The sequence below is a fragment of the Apteryx rowi genome, unplaced genomic scaffold (genome assembly GCF_003343035.1).
Source record: "Apteryx rowi isolate R43461 unplaced genomic scaffold, aptRow1 scaffold_139, whole genome shotgun sequence".
In the NCBI taxonomy this organism is placed as follows: domain Eukaryota; kingdom Metazoa; phylum Chordata; class Aves; order Apterygiformes; family Apterygidae; genus Apteryx; species Apteryx rowi.
Genome location: NW_020447630.1, coordinates 1734070 through 1753756, shown reverse-complemented (window position 1 = coordinate 1753756; position 19687 = coordinate 1734070). Strand labels below are relative to the sequence as shown.

Here is a 19687-nt window from a genome sequence, read left to right as displayed (position 1 = left end):
CAGAGATGCAACAGAATACTCCCAAAACCAAATGGGGTAGTAAAATCCTACGGAAAATTCTTTACAATGCTGCAGCATCTCCATTACCAAGCTCTAATGGTGAGCAATGCTCACTTTCCTTAATATAGTGTCACATACAATAGGTAACATGTTCTGCAGTTTTTCCTCACAACATACATGTTAACTAATGGAGTCTTGTTTGAATTTCTGTAGTTTCATTTCATAACCTTCCAATGAGCAGACCAGCAGATCTCCTCAAAATCCTGACAGGCTTTTCCTTTCAGAAAAAGGAGCAACTAAAAGGGATGACAAGTTATTTGGTGGCTTTTCTATTTTGTTGGTTTTTCTTTCTTCTACAGTTGTAAAATGGAAAAACCTGGAGAATTTCATTTTTCTAGGTAAACCTAAGGGAAATATAATCTATCCAAGACTGAACGCCCAGCTGACTGCACCATGATGCTTAGAACCAGAGGCCCTGAGTATCATTTTGAGTGTGATCAGCTTACCGTATATTCAGACTTGGTTGCCAGGTATTGGTATAAGACATAGAGAGAAAGAAGTTGTGTTGAGAATTCATCAAAACTTTCTTGCAACATGATCTCTGTTACTATTGACAAAGCATCTACGGAGGAAATAAACACATAATCAGCAAGTGCAAATTTACACAGCTCCTTCCTTTCGCACCCACTGATGCTCACCAATACTTTACTGCTGTAGTATGTCTTGAAGTAGTTAGGGAGAAAATTACAGATTTCTTATGACTAATAGTAGAGAATTAGTCTTACCCACTCAGGTTATTCTAACACACAGTTGGAAAGGATGAATGGGTTGAATAACATCAGACTATAGCAAGGGAGCTTTCTAAATCCATCTTAGCTTAATACTCTCTGACTTCAGTTGGCTTTTCTTTGGTCAGCCCTTCAGTCATTAATATTTAAAAAAAATTAGTCTAAAAATGACTTCTTTGTTTTTTCTTTAGATTAGAAACAAGAGAAGACTGGCTTAAATTCACTGCCCTTAAGTGACAGGAGAGTACAAGAGAGCAGAAATGTTGTCACACATCACCCATGGGCATTCACTGTATTCAGCAAACAGTGGTCTTGAGGAGCTCCACAGGGAGTTCCAGTGATGCTCTCTGTCAGGAAGGACAGTATGTTAAACAAAAGGCCTTGAGCCTGTCAAAGAAAAGAAATATGGATCAAGTGAGGGGGAATTCACAGACATGGAGGGGCCCCTCAAATTAAAATAAGTATGTGCTTTAATTTCATTTAGCATAATCATCATGACAAAAGGTACAGACAAGTCATTCTGCTGTTCTACTTTCCCATTTAGCTGTTTGTTTTGCAAGACGTTTATGCCAAGAAAAGTTCACTGCAAGTCTACAGTACCAGAAAACCTGCAGTGAAATAAAAACCTTAAATATTTATCAGCAAACATGAGAAGATCATTCATCTGGACCCTTAAATAATCCATAGTGAAAGACAGGGACCTCAACATGGCAATTCAGCGCAGCTGGTTCTCACCAGTAACAAGGTCTACACAAATAGCTTAGTTCAGGTATGTAGCTTGGCTAAATGTAGGTGAGATGAACCCTACACCATACATCTCAATTCTTATAACGCTCTAATCACAGATAATTCTCACTAATAACTCCTGAGACATTGTTATAAGATAGTTTAGAATTAGTATGAGATTAATCACAGTAGAAACTCTGAACCGCAAGTGTTTCAAAATTATACAGTGAATAAGATTCCAACAGAAAAAAAGACATAATCATGCAGAAAAGCAGTTGAAGGAAGGAAGGAGAAGGTGTGTTTTTAAGGTGACCAGAGAAAACATGGCTAAAAGTTTTGAATTCAGTGAAAGGCCCTGCATATTTAAGAGCATAAAACTGATGATGCACAAGTGATATATACTTTCTTACCTTCATACTTCTTCTGCTTTATAAAACAATCCAACAAAATATTGAATGTAAAATTATCTGGGAAAATTCCATATTGAACCTGAAGAGAAGAAGGAAAAAAAATCACTGTGAAAATCTCCCATTCAAATCCTCCCAAGCATAAATCAGTATGTATCAGAAGGATCAGAACCTTAGTATCACACACGGGTGCAATATGACTGTTAGTTAGCAATTGAAGGAGCTTATTAACACTGCTACCATGATGTGGGCCTTCTACTTTTTGAGGTACTGGGTTGGTGTTTTACCTTAGCCTTTGGGAGCAGGAGGGAGACTGCCTTTGTTTTTTTTATGTCACTCCTGTATCTTATCTAGCATGTTTTGGATACTAGCATCGTTTAATAGCAAAAAGCCTCCCAGGAAAGAAGAAGAAATAAAAGCTCTGAAGAGTTTCAGCTGAAGCTCAGGTCCAACTTTAATTTTGATTTTGACAAAAAAAATCTGAAGTTGAAAACATGGTCTATAAACCTGGCTACAACAGGAATTCCAGGTCAGCTTCATTTGTCCAAAAAATATGATCAAATATAGTCCTGTTTTTTCCTTGAAAAAGCTTACCTTGTTTTTTAATGTGTACAGGGCTTTGTCTTCTGCATTGTATTTTAAGCACTGTCTGATCCAGCTGTGGATAGTCCAGTCTCTCAAATACCAGCAATTTGGACTATGCCGAAACCTAAAAGATGACAAATGGTCCAGATGACAGTATAACTCTTTAGTAGCAGACACAGAAAATCTGTAATCAATAAACTGTGTGTTTTAGAACCCCTGCTTTTCATGATCTCAAATATAAATGTCTCTACTTGCTAATACGACACTCTACAGGCAATCGTTGTCTCCACTCCAATCTAGCTAGCCCTTTCAGCAAGAGAAACAAAACATTGATGCACTTTAATAGAATGTGCATGAAGGGAGAATCTGACCTTTTAACAAATGTGTAATATTTTAAACTTCTTATTTCCAGAGAGCTGACCGCTTTTCCCCTAAGAAGATGAATACCCGAAAATAACCGTTTGGTATATTTATGAAGAACAACTAAGATTGCTATAAACACTGTAGTACTTTTTAACTATTTCCTTCTGACTGTGTAACTCTGTATTTTTGCTGGTCATTTTAAAGCATGATGTTGCTCCATGACTGACAACTAACATAAGGAAGAATCAGAATCACAGGAAAATACAGCTCAGTTTGTGTCTTCAGAGGTTGTGTAATCTGGTGTCTCCCAGTCTCTGAAACTCATGCCTCACTTTGATCACTTAAGAATTTATTGCATTACAGCACAGCCCATCCCTGGATTGCTGCATGTTTCCTTTGCTTTTGGAAATGCTTTATCAATGAAACATGCCTCACACACTGGGAAACTCTGCTGGAGATCCCTCCTCTGACCCCACTCATCAGCTGCACTAGCATTGTTTACACTTTGCTATGTATTTAGAAAAGAACTGACTGAAAGCATATGGGATTTTATCTTTGGCAAAGACTCAAAAACCAATTAAGGGTCCTGTGGTAGGAGCTGCTGACTTGATTCTGGGCTGAATTTCACACCTAAGTGTCAAGAGATGCATACAACCTTTCTCAATTCAAATTGCGTGCATGAAGAATGGGCTCAGTCCCCAAAACAGAAGTGACTGCCACTTCCTGTAGAAAATGCTGATGACTGAGCTGGGCTCATGTGCAGATGCTTGCAGCCTCGAGCCAAGCTGCAGCACCATTTAAAAGCAGGGTTGGCTCTTCCATCTGAATGAGCATGCTTTCCAGAACATTTATCAGATTAATGTGGCCACCAACTCTCTTCCCCCCTCCCCCCCCCCAGTGAATTTCTGCATATTGTATCCCACGGCTAAGAGCTATACAGATCACCAAGCCTGGAAAAATATCCCAGTCTACAGAGTCTTCAGAATCCTGAAGACTTCAGTACCAAGAGCAGAGCTAAACAACTACGCAAAGTCTAAACATGCTCTTTCTTAAGTGGCACATGAAATCTCTCCATTAAATTAGAATTTAACAGAAAAAGAAAAGCATGCTTTGAATATTAAATTACAAACATCCATTTTGTTGCTCTAATTGCTTTCCACTTTATTCCCTCTGGAATTCAAATATTGGGAATAGTAAGAATGTATATTTGCTTTTGTTAAAGTTCTGTTTCAATAATGCTTACAGGAAGCATCAATTACAGGCATTTGGATTTAATCATATTTTGGTGAAACAATTATCTAATTGCTACAGACTGTTTCACCAGCCATTTAAGACAGGTCAGAGTGCAACATCAGCACCCACTAATAAAGCTGCCAGCACCTTTTAAAGCTGCTTCATTTCATGGTTGCTATTTTTTCAAAATGGAAGACTACGTTTTGCCTTATAAAAACATGACACTCAAATACTCTCAGATACTTAGCCCCTTCCATTAGCACACTTAGTCTTTGGCATCCTTCCTACAAGTTTGTTACCAGAAAATAAGCAGACATTAAAAAAATGGAATGTTTTAATGGCTTTGAACATTCACCTATAAGCAAAGCTGTATGTATTCTCTTCAGTACACCACAGGAGGAGAGAGCACTCCCATATCTCCTGCACCTTGGGAATACTACAGCCTGCTGTAATGGTGAAACACTTCTAAGTTCAGTAGTTAAATTATAACTGGTCAGTAAAAGGTCTAATCAGGGATGTGATATGGTCTAGAAATAGGATAACAGTGATCTTAAATACGAATAAGTTTCTGGAATCAATATGCACAAAACTCAGGGGCATATGATGAAGACACTTTAAACCATCTTGCACGTGAACTTTGAAGGGCTGGGACTCATTTTTGTGTACATACAGACAATCATGGGATCTATCAGATATAACATAATTACTGTGTGTTACTATTAAGATCCTTACTCTTGGGCTAGCTCTCCACTGTGCTGGGTGCTATACAACAAAAAGCAAAACAGCTTCTCAGCCAAAGAATTTTCTAGTTAATTCTACAAAATAAATAATTAATTACAGAACAGTTGTGTGGGAATGAAGAGAGAGGACTGGTGCCAAAATTACTCTGTCTCTATGTCAACAAGAATGTAATACATGTGCATGTATACGCTTCCCCAGCACTACACACTTCTGTTAATCCATGATGTGGTAGAAGGAGAGCTGGAAGTGAAAGAGAAAGAGGCACACTGCATTCTTTAATCATTTCTCATCCATATAACGCTGGGATGAGCTCTGTCAGAACCGAAGCCCATAGATTATCTTTTTCATGGCTAACCTAGACAAACTAAGCAAATATGGCAGACATTTTTATTTGAAATGGAATCAGGGAAGGAGGAGATCGCTGGTCATTTTGACAAGCATTAACATCTTCCTCCTTCTCTTTCTCCACGAAACACATAACAGGATATAATTAAGCAAGGCAATATGTTCAGGGACAGATGAAAAGACAGAAGGAAGCTAAAACTACAGAAAGCAGAGGATTCAGAATGAATTAAATAAAGGAAGCCTCTAGCAATTGCTGTGTGTTTAATGGAAAGACCAGGAGGTTATCTTGCAGATGTCTGCTGCTGAGACTCATTTTTCTGAGATCTAATAAAAACCCGAGAAACACAAGATTCTTGTAATGCATTCAGAAAAGACAAGGAGAAGCATCCATAACAGTATTAGGGGAGCTCACTGCTGGTACACTTTAATGTTAATGGCTAAGGAATCAATATGGTGATCTTCTTAGTCACTGAACTGAGAACATCTACTCCTAAGGGAATCAGGAAAGGAGTATCTTTATGAGAAGGAGTTACTGAAATATCAAGGTCATTGTGAATCTGAGAGCACATAGTGCAATGATACTAGAATTCCCCTTATTTTGGAAAATTGTTCAAATGATCCAGTCCAGAAATGTGACCTTCATTAAACCATTGTCTCGTAGCTGCAAAATGAATATTACTGCATCCTGGGAGAGGGCAGAGCATACAGACTCAGCACAATGCAGTGAGAGCATTTTTAGCCAAACAACCACACACCCTCTCTTGCTCACAAACTGGCCAGCACATCAAGCTAAGAATACATTTCTAGTTTACTAACTTCCTCACAAGGCCCTGTTGCTGATTATTTACAGTGGTGCTGAAGTACTCATGCTGTGTTAGAGAAACTGAGCAATTGTAAAGTTTATCCGATGCGGAGAATGCTTTAAGGATTGTTACTATCTTAGCAAGCATGAGTTCTGCTGATGCTCTCCCACACTGCAGAAAAGCTGGGTTGCTTCTCTTTATTTATTTATTTTAGATGGCCTTTCAAATTTGCTTGGTGCCATCAAGTGGTGATACACTCTAGTGCTGCTTTCACATTTTTTTTTTCCTCAAGGGAAATAATATAGCAATCCTGAGAACAAACAGAAGCATGAAGATGCAGCACTGTCTTTTCCCCAGGTTTGGGGGCAGAGGGAATTTCACTGCTTTGGAGACAGTCATGAATGAGGAAGACAGTGCAGGAAAGCCTGATGGGTTACAGAACAGCAGCTGATGCAGAAGAAATATGCTACTGGGAACAGCTCTGCTGTATGGAGGAAAAGCCAGCTCAGCAAATCTGTTCTAATTCTTTGCTAAGCTGATCAGAAGCTCTCATTTTGCACTCCAGCTTTCTTAGGGGTGGACTGAAGTCGTGGTACTGCCAGAGGTTCTCCTTGTGCAATACACTATTTTTCTTTTTCTCTGTCTGTGAAATAGGAAGAAGAGTCCCTCTCCTTTCTCTTGCTCCTGTCTTACCTAATGAGTAAGTATTTTGTTATGATCTATATGTACAGTGCACGGGACTGTATGAGCTCCTATGCCTTTGGATTATTTTTCAAGACCTTCTAAATTTCATCTGCATTTTGTTTCACTAACTTTGCATTTCTATAAATAAAACTTCAACCGTAATGCTGTGTTCATATGTCTTAAAAATTCCTGTACTGTCTCCTTCCATTTTCAAGAAAGTGGAGAAACTGACAACAAAACAACCTCGAGAACCCCCCAGTCTTTCATTATTTCATATGGATCATTTAGATGCGTTACTTTGCTTTCCTCATAAGAATTAAAATCAAAAAGGTTTCATACACTGCTAGGCTACTTGTAGGCTCTAACCCAGAAAAGAAAGAGAACCTACCTAGTGGTAGCCACTGTAATGAATTTCTTCCACCTACACTTCAAATCTTATTTCTCTTAGAACAAGAGAGAAATATGGGTCTGAATGCTCATTTGTTTTAATCAGGAGAAAAGACTGTCAGATTTCTCATCCACTTCAAATTCCTAAAAGTCTTGAAGCAAAATGTAAAGAGACTTAAAACAAATAAATGCTATCATAAGAAATGTCTCTGAGAGCCAGGAAGAAGCTGTCTCAATGGAATGAATCCAAAGCCGCTCCACATTCTGCACACAATTCATATAGGGCTGCAAAGCTCCTTGGCAATGACATGGTTTTTTCTTCCCAGGCACATTTTTTAAGCTACAGTGCATAATGATCAAATAGATTCCAGGCAGGCTTAGCTTGGAAACTGGAAGGCTAAGGAAAACGTCACCCAAAAGTCTCCTTTTGTTTGTCATTTCAAGCCACAGGCCTTGGGAGAAATCCTCTGCATTTTAAATGGACCCGGAGGCATTGCTCATGTGTCAGTGTCAAAGACAACAGCCATGAAAAAAATCTTTGTTGCTTGAAATTTCCTTCTAAGAATGAAAGAAACTTTATTTTTCCACCTCTTCTTTGCCTACATCTGTGCCTACACCTTTATTCGTATGCATCCTTTTAAAAATTTCACCTTTAATCATGTCATATAGGAAATACGCACTAACTGCCTACACTCAAGCAAAAACAGAGGGAACACTTTCCTTTTGAAATAAAAATAATGAAATAGCATTTGTAGTGTAAGAAATCAATTATCAAAAGCAGCAACAGAACAGGTTTAAAAAATTGGATGAATTAACTATAGTGGAGGATAGTTTAATGCTGTGAGGCAGAACTCTTGAGCTCTAATACAAGAAGAGAAGAAGCTCTGCATACTTCCTGAAGATAGTCCATGTTCATCCCTTCTTCTGTTTTAATTTTTACTTTCCCGAATTTTGATTTTAAACTTGTTTAGCTCTTGATTGCTTCAGCTTTAAAGTTGATTCTTCTAAATGAGGCTCACTGCATCTCCATATGAACGCATGGTTTCTGCATAGCATCTTTTGCTCAGGAGTTCCACAGAGCTCTAACAGTGATAAATGTGGCCTCAAAATAGGCCTAAGCAGTCTGATTTTAGATATGGGGAAACTACAATATAGAAGCACAGTCAAACATCAAGCCTGAAGAGGAAACTTAAAGAATGTCTTTATTATCTAGTCTTGCTCACCAGTTATACCACATTCATTTTTTATTTCTGCCTAGTCCAATGTTACTGTTTTACTTGGGTTTTAGCCCTTATGCTTGGTAGAAGTAACAAGCAGACTTGAGGGAGAAGATATTTTGGGGAGAGGTACATACTACACGGTCATTTAAGAAGACGGGAGACATGCTGGCAATTTCGGGATATCACACTGGTAATCACCCTCTCCTAACAACAGGAGGGACAGAATTTACCATTTAATAGTCTCAAAGTAGCTACTGCGTTGCTCAAAACCACTGTGCTGCGTAGAAAGCTCAGCTTTGCAAAGTCTCTTCCCAACAATGTCTATCACATAAGGCAATCAACCCATACGGCTTCTAGGATCTAGTTTATCCTCTACTGACCTACCTACTTTATTTGACAGTCAGTTATTAGAGTTGACTAACAAATGACCGACAAGCTGAATTTCTGACAAAACAAGCATTTATGCCCGTCGTTGTCAACTCCCAGCATTATGTTACTTTAAATGATCATCTTTCTTTTGATGGGTTTAAGGCACCCTTGTAAGTAAAATACAAAGAACAATCTTATTATGTTAAAAGAAAAAAACAGAATCATCAAATAGTTTTAAAACACTAGACATTATAAACATTATAAATTTCATAACAATGTACAAATGGAGAGGCAGTATACAGCAACACAAAAGAAATGCTTTACTTCTAAATAAATAGATAGAAAAACCACCACAAAAGAAACAGTAAGAGCAGCAGATTTAGAGACTGCAGCGAAAGCTAAAACACTGTATTGGGATTCTTGGCTCTGAAAATACCTGAGTTATTTATCTGTCCTTCTGTCTACTAGCAGTGAACATAACAGAACTGGAGGGGGCGCTCTTCCAATCTTCTGCCATTAGGTTACAACTGGCAGCCTTGAACCCCTCTAGAATAATTTGCAAAGGGCAGAGAGGAATAAACGTTCAGAAAACATTATCAACCTAAGTATCCTACAGGCTTGCCTTGAATTTACTCCAACCTTTATACTAATTAGATCATAACCAGAGTGGAAAAGCAAAAGCCAGACCCCAGGCTCAAACAACATACTTCTTCCAAGGACACTCTCTCAGTCCCYGGGAAAACTCTTTCAGGCTGTTAAATTCATTTGCTAAAAAAATCTTCTAACGGACACATTGATTCAAAATACTTCAGAACTGTGCGCTTCCCAACAGGACACCAAAGGAAGTGCCCTTCTCAAAAGAATGTTCCCAGCATGAGCCAGGTCTTCAATATCCATTTGGTGAATGTGCTCTGTGTGTCTTTCACAACCCGGTATAACAGGACCTTAGTCACAGGCCTTGTCTACCTAGAAATTAAAGGCGTTAACATTCAAAATTCTGATAACAACATGGTTCCTTGTTTTAAGAATAATATTTAAACTAGTCAGGTTAAAGGGAAGGTTGCCAGCTCACTGAAGTAAAAACTGGCCATTTGGGGATCCCCAGGAGACGGGGGGAGAAAAAGAGCATTCTGGCAATTTAAATATTGCTACTGAGAAAAGGTGGCGGTGCCTGGCTTAGGTTCACAGAAAATAGAAGCAAGTCATTTTATCAACATTCAGAAGTTTTATTACAAATGCAAACTAAGAAACAAGCAACCCCCTTTTGGGCTTTACTCCTTTACTTTATGGTCAGGACAGAATGATGATGTAGGTGGACAGCGTGGGAGATTTGCTTCACTTCTTGTTCCTTAAAAATATAGGCACAATGAAAGAAATCAAATGATCAGATGCTTTAAGGTAGTGTTCCTATTTTTCCTGTCCAAGGATGTATGGAATGTCTTGTTACCCATCACCCTTCACCTCTCTCAGTTCTTTTGGAAAAGATGGGCAAGGAAATCAGATTATCCTCTCATGCACATAAATAAACCATACTACTTTCATCCTAAAACTGAACTCCTTTGAGGAGCATCAGTTAAAAAAAAGAAAAGCCTTGTCTTAATAATAACAATAATAACAAAAAGCCCAACCTTTCTCCAAACTACTCCTTCACTGACTGTAAAGGACACAGCTCCAAGGATTTCTCTCTCTTAAAAATACTCCTGGGCTTTTACAGTTGAAATGACTGGTTCTGAATATAAATGCCACTAATAATCTAGTGACAGAATGGAGAGTATCATAGGCTCAGGAAAACACAGAGAATGATGGGGTGAGCTGTTGCTATAGTGACTCTGATAAGATAATCTCTAGTGCCTTTCCTCATCCCCATGCAACCATAATAAAGCCTAATTTAAACCAACACTTGCATTAATTATATCTTTTCCTGGTATCCTGGCACAGAAAAATATAGAGAGAGAAACTAGGAACTGTTCAACACATTAGATTTCCTGCTTTGGGAAGTTTTTTGAATCTCAGCAACTTCAAAGTGTGTCAGACTAAAACTTACTGTATTATAGCTTGACAAAAAGTCAGTTCTGCTGGAATCTTTACTCATCTCTCTGAAAACTGATTAACACAATGCCTGTAAAATGGCATATGTAAATAAAATACCTTTTTAGTTGTTACCTTTTTACCAGGGCTGTTATACCAGTCATTAGTTCAAATGATTCTCCACCCGCCTGAAAGTTGGTACTCACGTTATCGACTGGATGAATTTTTCAAAATGAAAAAGAAATGTTTGTGAAAGCTTGTTTGTAATTGTAATTTGTAATTGCTGCAATTGCCTTTGTAACTGGTTCATTATGCAGAAAGTGAGAGAGAGATCTCCTAAAGACTACCTGAAAAACAGTGCAAAGCAGAAAGCTAGTTCCTGCTAACTGCATATTGCAGGTCAGTTTAAAACTTCTTGGGTGCCAAAAAAGTACTTAAATCATGGTCTTTCTTAAACCAGGGCTATATGTAAGACTATGTGATTTTAGGGAATAAATTTTTTCAAAGCTTATTAGGTGTTACTAATTAGTGTTACATTTTTGGAAATAAATAAAGCAATTAAGATGCTTCAGAAAATGTCCAGCTCTCAGCCATCAAAAGTCCCAGCATGAAAACCAAACCTCTGTTATTCTGTCTTTACTTAAACTATTACATCCTCTTGCAATGATGCCACAGCAAAGTCTGTGTTCCATCAGTAATTAACCAAGCTGGACAGAGAGGCAAAACCTCAGGATTTTCAAGCTGACAAGACTGGGACTCTAAAGAAGTTTTGCAATAGTTTGTTCAGTGACAGAGGGGACTGAGTCAAAGTTAGGATCAACGTTCAGGAGTTTGTGCCTTCTACTGCTATGCTTAAACTATTATAGCATGCCCCTTTCACATTGTATTAAAAGGGAATGCTTTATGGGTGTGTGTAAAAATGCCATCAACAAAAGCAATCTCACCAAAAATGACTTTTTATTCTAAGAGTGGGAAAAAAACCACCCTATTATTAGATACTGCTATTACTGTATTTGCAAACAGAGACTTTTTAATGGTGTCTAATGTACAGGCTAAATTTAACTTGAGAAGAAATGAACATCATTCTGTCAGATGCATAATTCACTGAGTTTTCCATTTATTCTATTCAAATTCCTTATGCTTCACAAAGTACCTCTCATGAACACACCAGAGACTAGCTTCAGACTACTGTAATGTTACACTGTCTGATGCAACCTTTGACACTTCTCAGTTTGATTACAGTTGAATTTGCACAGATTACAAGTTATGTATTTCTCTGGCTTGAGTATCAAAAGCTGGAATACAGAAGCATCTGAGTCAAACTGTTTATTCCGCAAACTTGTTCAGTTTCATACCACATGCAACCTAAACAAAAAGAATATACAGGCAAGAGAATGCTGTCAGAATACAATTACTGAACAGATCTTACTAGTCGATTTAAGCTCAGGAAAAGCTAAACTTTACATTATGCTGCCAAACACTTGAGAAAATGCCATTTGCACAGTTCACGTTTCACCTTTTCAGATTCACTGCCATATTTACACAGTTCAAGTTAACCTGATTTTAACCTACTACCTGTGCTCTCCTCATTCTTCACCACTACAGTCCGATTCCATTGTGCATTGCTGCCCTTCTGCACTCCATGAGCAAAGGGGTGGCAAGCCTATAGGATGAACTGTCAAGGAAAACAAAAGAGGTTTCCATATTAAGCACAACACCTGAGACTCACTTCTAGTTTCAGGCACAGCCACTGACAAAAGGCAACCATTTCTGAAAAGTAAATCTTAGGTGCACAGCCAGGGCTTGATGTTTGAGGATCCTACTCGGGGAGACAGAGAAAAATACACCTGAAGGAGTCCAACAGTTCTCCTCAGCTTGTCTCTGGTCAAAGCTGCTAGCAGGCAGTCCACCTTGAATCCATCTAATGTCTGATGTAATGTCTCAAAGACCAACAGCTTCCCTGCTTCTCCCAATGAAACTTCTTCATAAGCCTGGTGGGACAGGAATGACTCTTATTCTGTTGTGTGAGATACCAAGCACACTGAACACTAAGCAAGTTAAAGTTAATCATGATAAAACTGACTCAAGCATTTTGTCAGGCAGTTTGAAATTTATGGGCTTTCACCAGCCCTGTGATTGTTTTACTTTTAGGTAGTCCTTTTCAGAAAAAACACTGTATTGTCAGATCTGTTATTTGAAGAGAGACACAGTAGGTAACTCACTTCAAGTACTGCGTGCACCGTGGGACAAATGTTCTCTTGTGTAGGTAGGTACAAGCTGCACAGTTAAGTGAGGTTGCGCGACCCAGAACAGACAAAGGATGTGAAAATGCAGAAGAATTACAGTTCCTTCTCTTTTGGAATAGGAATACAGCCAAGACTGATAGTCGCAAATAAAATCCACTGCTGGCTTTGCTGCTGCTGCTGAGCATCAGTACATGATGCAAGCCCATGTATGTCCTGCCATTGCTCCTTGCTGCACTGGCCTACTCAGCTCTTGCATTCAGGCACTGAACTGACATTTAGGAGCATCCAGCTCTCTGAGGCACTCACAGTATAGGAGGCTTATAAATGCCATGTCATGTACTGCATATGAGAACAGAGAAGATAGGAAGGAGGGTGGGGAACATTACAACTATGTGCAATTACTAATCTGACATGTTTCAGGGTTTTTTTTTTTATTCCTCCAAAGAGTCATGACTATCATCTTATGTGGGATGAAGCTGCTGCTTTACTATTAAACCTGGATAAGGGAAGCCTTCTGGGAAGGTGTGATCACTGCAGGATAGTAAATTCACTGGAACAGAAAGAGAGGAATCCCTCCTGCAAAGAGAGCTCACTCTTCTGCTCCTGCCATGAAGGCTCCTCTGTCCTGCTTTCACGGTAGTTGCTATACCTTGTCCATCCCTCAGTAGAAACATCAGCAGACAGTCTGGTTTTCCAGAGCTTTAACACAAGCATTGTAAGGCAGGGTGGCTACATCCATTTAACTCCCAGCAGTCTGCCGCCAGAAGAGGCCATCTATTTGTTTGTGCCTGGATTTGGCCCTGCTCTGCTCCTTTCCTAATGGTACAAAGCAGAAAGCAGCTGATTAGACTGGAGAAAGGAGTAGTTTTCCCCTTTGTGAAAAGTTAATGAGAACAGCAGTGAAAGAGGAGGAGAGATCAGAATGAAATAAACAACAATTTAAAGGGAATGATCACAAAGTTGACTTTAGAGATGAAAGCCAGCTTTATATATACACCAGTTCTTGGAAAAAGAGATTACTCATAAAGGTGCAAACCTGCTTGCAAAGCCAATTGCCAAAATCTCAGCACTTTCAGCTTGACAAGCTCTGCAGTAAAGGGAAAAAAAATCAAAAAAAAAAAAAAAAATCCAGAAAAAATCCAAAATCCCTGTTTAGTTTTCAGCAAGAGAAGCAACAAGGAATGTGTTTATTGTGTCTACATTTACAGCTGAAAAAACAGGAGCTTCTACCAGCTGCTCTCTTGTATACCCACTTCCAATTTTAACAGCAAACCAAAGAAAGCATTCATTGTTGCTTGTTTAAATGCTCCCTGAAGCAGTATCCAAGCCAGATCCTCCCCTGGTCCAAAGAGACAACACATGGTTCCTCCAGCTACAATGGACCTGACTCAACCAGCTGAGTACCTGCACATATACATGGATCAGTAATTAGACTAAAGCAGGGAGGCAGAGACTATAACTCTGCCTGGCACATTTTAAGGATGTGCACCCCAGTGTCCCACAAGATTAGCCAGGGTGACAAAGATGGAAAACAAATTGCTAAGAAGAGAGCAGCTAAGAAGAGACTCATTCTGTGCAGGACCAACCTCATGTTTAACAGAGCCCCTCAGGCTTTTGAACTGGCATAGCAAAGGGGAGACAGTGAGGCAGTTGAGAGGCCTGGGGACATGCAACTTCAGGGAAAGGGGGCATGCCAGGATTTTAGCAGTAAGGTAAGGGGTATCATGATGATGAGGCATTATCAGCTGATAGGAGGCATTTGGGTTTCTACCTCTGAGGCCCGCTACCCCTTTTCCCCCAAAAAAGAGAAAAAGATAAGGAAGAAATCATTGTGTCTGTGAACCAAAATTTACCAAGTAAAAGAAACGGAAAAAGAGATAACTGGGACTCTGCCAGAAGGGACAGGCATAGGTAGCTGAGCAGAGTGACTGGAGTGCTTGGTACAGAGAAGCAACGAAAATGCAACTGCCTTCATTGCAGCAGACAATATAGATATGTTATCTGGAGCATGCAGCTTTAGAAATAGCTCACTATTAAAGCAGCATTAAAAGAAAAAAATGGTAGGCAGCCTGAACTCAGTTTTTCCCTTCCCTACTAGACATCTTACACTCAGAAAATTGCACCTTACTCTCCCATTTCCGGAAAAGAGAGAAAGAAATAACCTCAGAAACCACTCCAGGAAAATGTTAAGCTACGACCTTTGCTTATCAGTACCTTTATCCAATTATAACAAAGCATTATTTTGTGAGTCCATTTGTAACACAAGCTTCTTCTGCCCTTAGGAAGTAGAACACTTTTTCACAGGCAGAAAAGTAAATGCTCTGGAAATAATATGCTATACAAGTTAGATAAATGTACCTGCCTATTTTCATTTGCTTTTCTTTCACACTTTAATGTTTTTGGACATTTATGAATAAGACAAAAGTAGTTAGGAAAAATAAACCATAGGAATCAAGCAACAAAGGTTAGCTTTTCAAATTTCTTTATTACTAGGGCCAAAAAGCAATCTATTGCCTGATGGATATAATCAGATAATTTTTTAAATGTCTTAATCACTGGTGGTGATTAATCAAACATTTTCTGTCCTACAAAAGCACAAGCATCCATTTCTGTGAATAAGAAGAGCTAGATATTTGAAAATTAACATTCCCAATCATATGCCAGAAAGATGTATGCTAAAGCAGGTGTCTCTCCTCTCTGTCACAGTAATTTTGATTTTGTCACAACCATTTAGTCTACAATAGCGTACAATAAAAGAAGATCAGATCTATACTTGTGGCACACTGACTGTCTATTTTATCTGCTAGCAAGGTCAGCTTAATGTACTTTCTGTTTCCAAAAGCTTTTCCCTTCTGGAACCTGCATCACATCTGCCATCTGTTACTACACACTATGCAGCAACATGCATCAAAACCACAGAAATTCTCAGAGCGCAATGCAACAGACACTCTGCCGGATCATATTACTAAACCAAATGTCTTCATTGTTATCAGCAAAGTACAGAACACTCTTCTTGACTCTGGGAAGCCTAATAAGATAGGTGTGGGCCTTTTTTACTTGCTTGATCAAAGTGTGTTCATTTTATATGCCCTGTGGAACATAACATTCTCTATACACAGCAATTATGCATTTAAAATTAAGATCTTATGGTTTTTTCCTTATATTTAGCAAAAAAGTGAAATTTTAATTAAAATATGTATGTTAGCCTTATATTTCATATATTGACTGAGGTAACAAAAGAGAAAGACTCTAGTGCTCTTGGTTTTCTCTCCACCAGTCTACTCTAAGACCAGCACATGATTTGGCATCATTCGACAATACTGACAATCTCTCAAGGAAAGGAGGAGCAGAATGGGAATTCTCACAGGGATGTTTTGGTTCCAGCTCCACTACTGTGCACCTGGGAATGGCTGATACTGTTTCTGTGGTAGGAAACCAAAGGTGTCATGAACAGCTTGAATAGCTGTTCTTAGCACACACATTTGTCTCCTGGAGAAATTTTTCTTCAAAGATTGTAAAGACAAAAAAAATACAATAGAGGTTAAAAAAAAAAAAAAAAAGTGAGGGAGGAAAGCAGGGGAGGAAAGCAAGTAATCTCTTCCATGCTAACCCGCACAGTAATATGGCCTGAATCCTGCAAAATGCTTTACATTCTAAATGGCTCTCTAGTCTCACCTTCCTGTAAGCATTACTTTCCTCTAGAAACAAGAGAAAAACAAGGCAAACAGAAAAACCCAAGTAAACCCAGGTAAGTGGGTCAGCTTTACAACATGAATATTCAACCAACATGTATTTTCAGCTTAACAGCTTAACAGGCTACATGATTCCTACACCCAACACCAGGACATTTGAGAGCCAACACTACTTTCTGCATATCATTCATCTCTGGCTCCTCACTTATTTTTTTTCAGAATAAAATTTACAAAGTCAAAAAACACATCCAGGCTCTAAATATCCACCCCTCTCTTAAAAATCCATTTTATTAAAAATAATTGTTTTCATCTTATGAGAAGCTCATCCACACTTGTTTTTATATTTCACATAAGTGAACACACCGATTCACCCCATAGAAATCATCCCTAATGGCAGTGAATCAACACTGTAACTTATCTCATAAACCCCCTTCACTCTCTCAGTTGCCTTATGACTAAATACATTAAGATACTCACAACTACTGACATTCCCAAGAAATTTTCTGCCTGATCTGGAAGCCTTTTGATTTTGTACTTATTTCTGTGTTTTTTGGCCTTGTGACATCTAAACTGTTCAGCATTTTGAGTACACACTATTTGCACTGATACAAAAACATATATTCCCCAAAGTAAATGATAAATGGTCTCCCATTTTTAACCTATTTTGTTATTTCATACATACGAAGATAGATGAAGTTACAATGTCCTAACCCATTTATTTGTACAGCTTCCCCACTTTCACTCACACCACAGTCCTGCAGTAGTGTGACTCAGTAAGTTAAAGCTGATAAAAATTTTTGATGAAATTTCTATTTGAAATAAATTGTTCATCAAAAGAACCTGAAATCAACAACATGCATTAAATACCTTTTTTCCTCAAGCAGTAGATGTTTTATTGTCAATTTTTACCAACATGATAACCATAGACTAGAGAAAGACACTGGCTAAGCCACTGAAACCAGAATTTTTAATGGCTGTTACCCCTTCTACAGCTGCAATGATATCTTCTTTATTTTCCTAAAATCAGTTTAGTTCAGCTCAGTAAAGAGTCAATTTGGGATTGAAAAAAAGCAGGAAAGCATGCATACCTCTTCTAAATAAAAGATAAACAGAAAGTGGAATCTAAAGATACTAAAATCTTGACGTCTTGAAAATCAGCTAATTTCACTAAATACAAGACTTTCTTTAGTTGATAACTAAGTTGATAACTAAGTTTTAAGTGCAAAATATGTTTGGATAAATGCTTTCCTTATTGTATCTAATAAAATTAATGTTTATATACTCATTAAAATGTGTACATTTGCAGAAAAGTAACACTTCCATTCAAATTTCTTTCCAAATAGAGCTCACATGAATGAAAAACAGCACTCTGGTAAATACTTCTAAAACATAATCAAACATATAAATTAAGCCTGTAAATAAATGCTTCTTAACCTTATAACTAAATATATGATAGTCTTCCTGGTCAGTAAAAAAATAAGTTCCAAATTTAGTATAATAATTCCACATAAAAAAACATCAAAATGGCTTAAAGGGTTACCAGAAAACAGGAATGAGGCTTCATTTAGAAAGATCATAAAACTTTGAAAATGAAACACGGTTCAACTCTGTTATTATTTCAATCAAGGTTTCTTGTTGCTGATTTAAACTGGGATCAAATTCAAAAATTCAGATAATTCTAGTTCAAATCAACCTATCTGTAGTAAAACAGCTATGGTCTACATCATGGCAAGACTATTTCTTAATGATGTAGTTCATCATTATTTTTTCTGCTCTATTTATTTTGATTCAAAAAAGAGTAAATAACTTGCACCATAAGGCAATGATTCAGGTTGATGGATACAATAAACACAAAGTTAGTGTTTTGCAAAGAAGGGAACATGGCAGTTCTAGGTGGGGTTTCAAGCCTGATAAAAATTCTGTTTTTTATCCTAGTAGCTGCAATCTTGAACACTGCTTACCTGGAAAAGTCAGGATTACTGTGCTGGTTAACACTACTCAGGAAAACCATAACAGAGAGCGTTGAATGAAAATTGTACCTTCACATGCTTTCTTCTTCTGTTCACACGGGCTTGGAGCTGCTGTCTGGTACTGGCTGCTGATACCACTCAGGGGGCTGCCACGCAACCAGAAGTTCATTGCAGGGGAAGCTGGAGGGGATTAATTCCTGCATGTATCTTTCCACTATTTGTCATCCAAGCTAGCAACTGAATAAATCTCTGTGTGTATTTCCTTGTTTTAAATTCTGAAGCTTATAAAAGACGTTACTCTGCCTCGCTCATTCACATTCACATGAACTGCTAACTCTTTACATTTTGGCTGCAACTTAACCTCTGTCTAGATTTTTAATATTTCTAAAATATAATGCACAAATTTGTCTCCAGCCAGGCTTTTTGCTGGTGCAAGAACTTATAAAACAACCTCCAGAATGTCTCTGGATATAGTGAAATTTAGCTTTAAAGAGAGTATGAGCCAAATCCTGAGACAAAACCACCTTTTTTCCTTCACAATATGCTCTAAACAAGTACAACATTCAGTCAAGATCTGGTCTTAAATTCTTACCTCTCACATTGTACTTCAGTCGATTTTAGCTACTATACAGAATGATTTGAGTCACTGGGAAGAAAGATGCTGGCTAAAGGATATGAAAAGTTTTGTTAATATTCTTTTTTTTGCAAGGATGGAAATGAAATCGTTCCTCTCAATACTAAATGAAAATTCGCCTACCCAGGGTATGGACTGAGTCAGCTCTTTATTTCTGAAGCTGACTGGCTTTATCTTTCTATCTACTTCAGAAGTTTGGGGTTTTTTCCCCCTTAGGTTGATATATGTACTCTGCTTATAGAATCTTTTTTCCTTTTTTTTTTAATATGAAAGGTTTTTAAAATCCAAATGTTTATCCCTTTAATGTCTACAACATGAAAAAGAAAAGAGTAGTGTTTAGGGAAAGTCTCCCAACTTTTTCTGCCTTTATACACACAGCCTAGAAACTTCTTTTCCATTATCTGCCAAGCTTGAAGGAAAACTTACACAAAAGGATAGGTGAACTATGAAAAGCAGATGACTAAAA

At 38.1% G+C, this 19687-nt stretch overlaps 1 protein-coding gene and 1 long non-coding RNA gene across 4 annotated transcripts in view; both read right to left on the bottom strand.

Annotated features, from left to right (window-relative positions):
- The window catches only part of MRPS27 (mitochondrial ribosomal protein S27), a 47515-nt gene that overhangs the window by 13627 nt on the left and 14201 nt on the right, over positions 1-19687 (bottom strand). For 2 of the 3 annotated variants that reach the window (XM_026057404.1, XM_026057405.1), the window contains 3 exons: positions 2516-2630; positions 1925-2003; positions 507-622 (listed from right to left, as the gene is read on the bottom strand). In XM_026057404.1, the coding sequence (XP_025913189.1) occupies positions 507-622; positions 1925-2003; positions 2516-2630 (310 nt within the window). Of the gene's footprint in view, positions 1-506; positions 623-1924; positions 2004-2515; positions 2631-18578; positions 18656-19687 lie in introns of those variants that run through there. The other variant, XM_026057406.1, reaches the window with a different exon arrangement.
- Positions 8244-12600, bottom strand: LOC112961827. Its single transcript, XR_003252127.1, has 2 exons — positions 12409-12600; positions 8244-9197 (listed from the first exon to the last, which is right to left on the bottom strand). It is a non-coding gene; the product is annotated as an uncharacterized LOC112961827 (long non-coding RNA).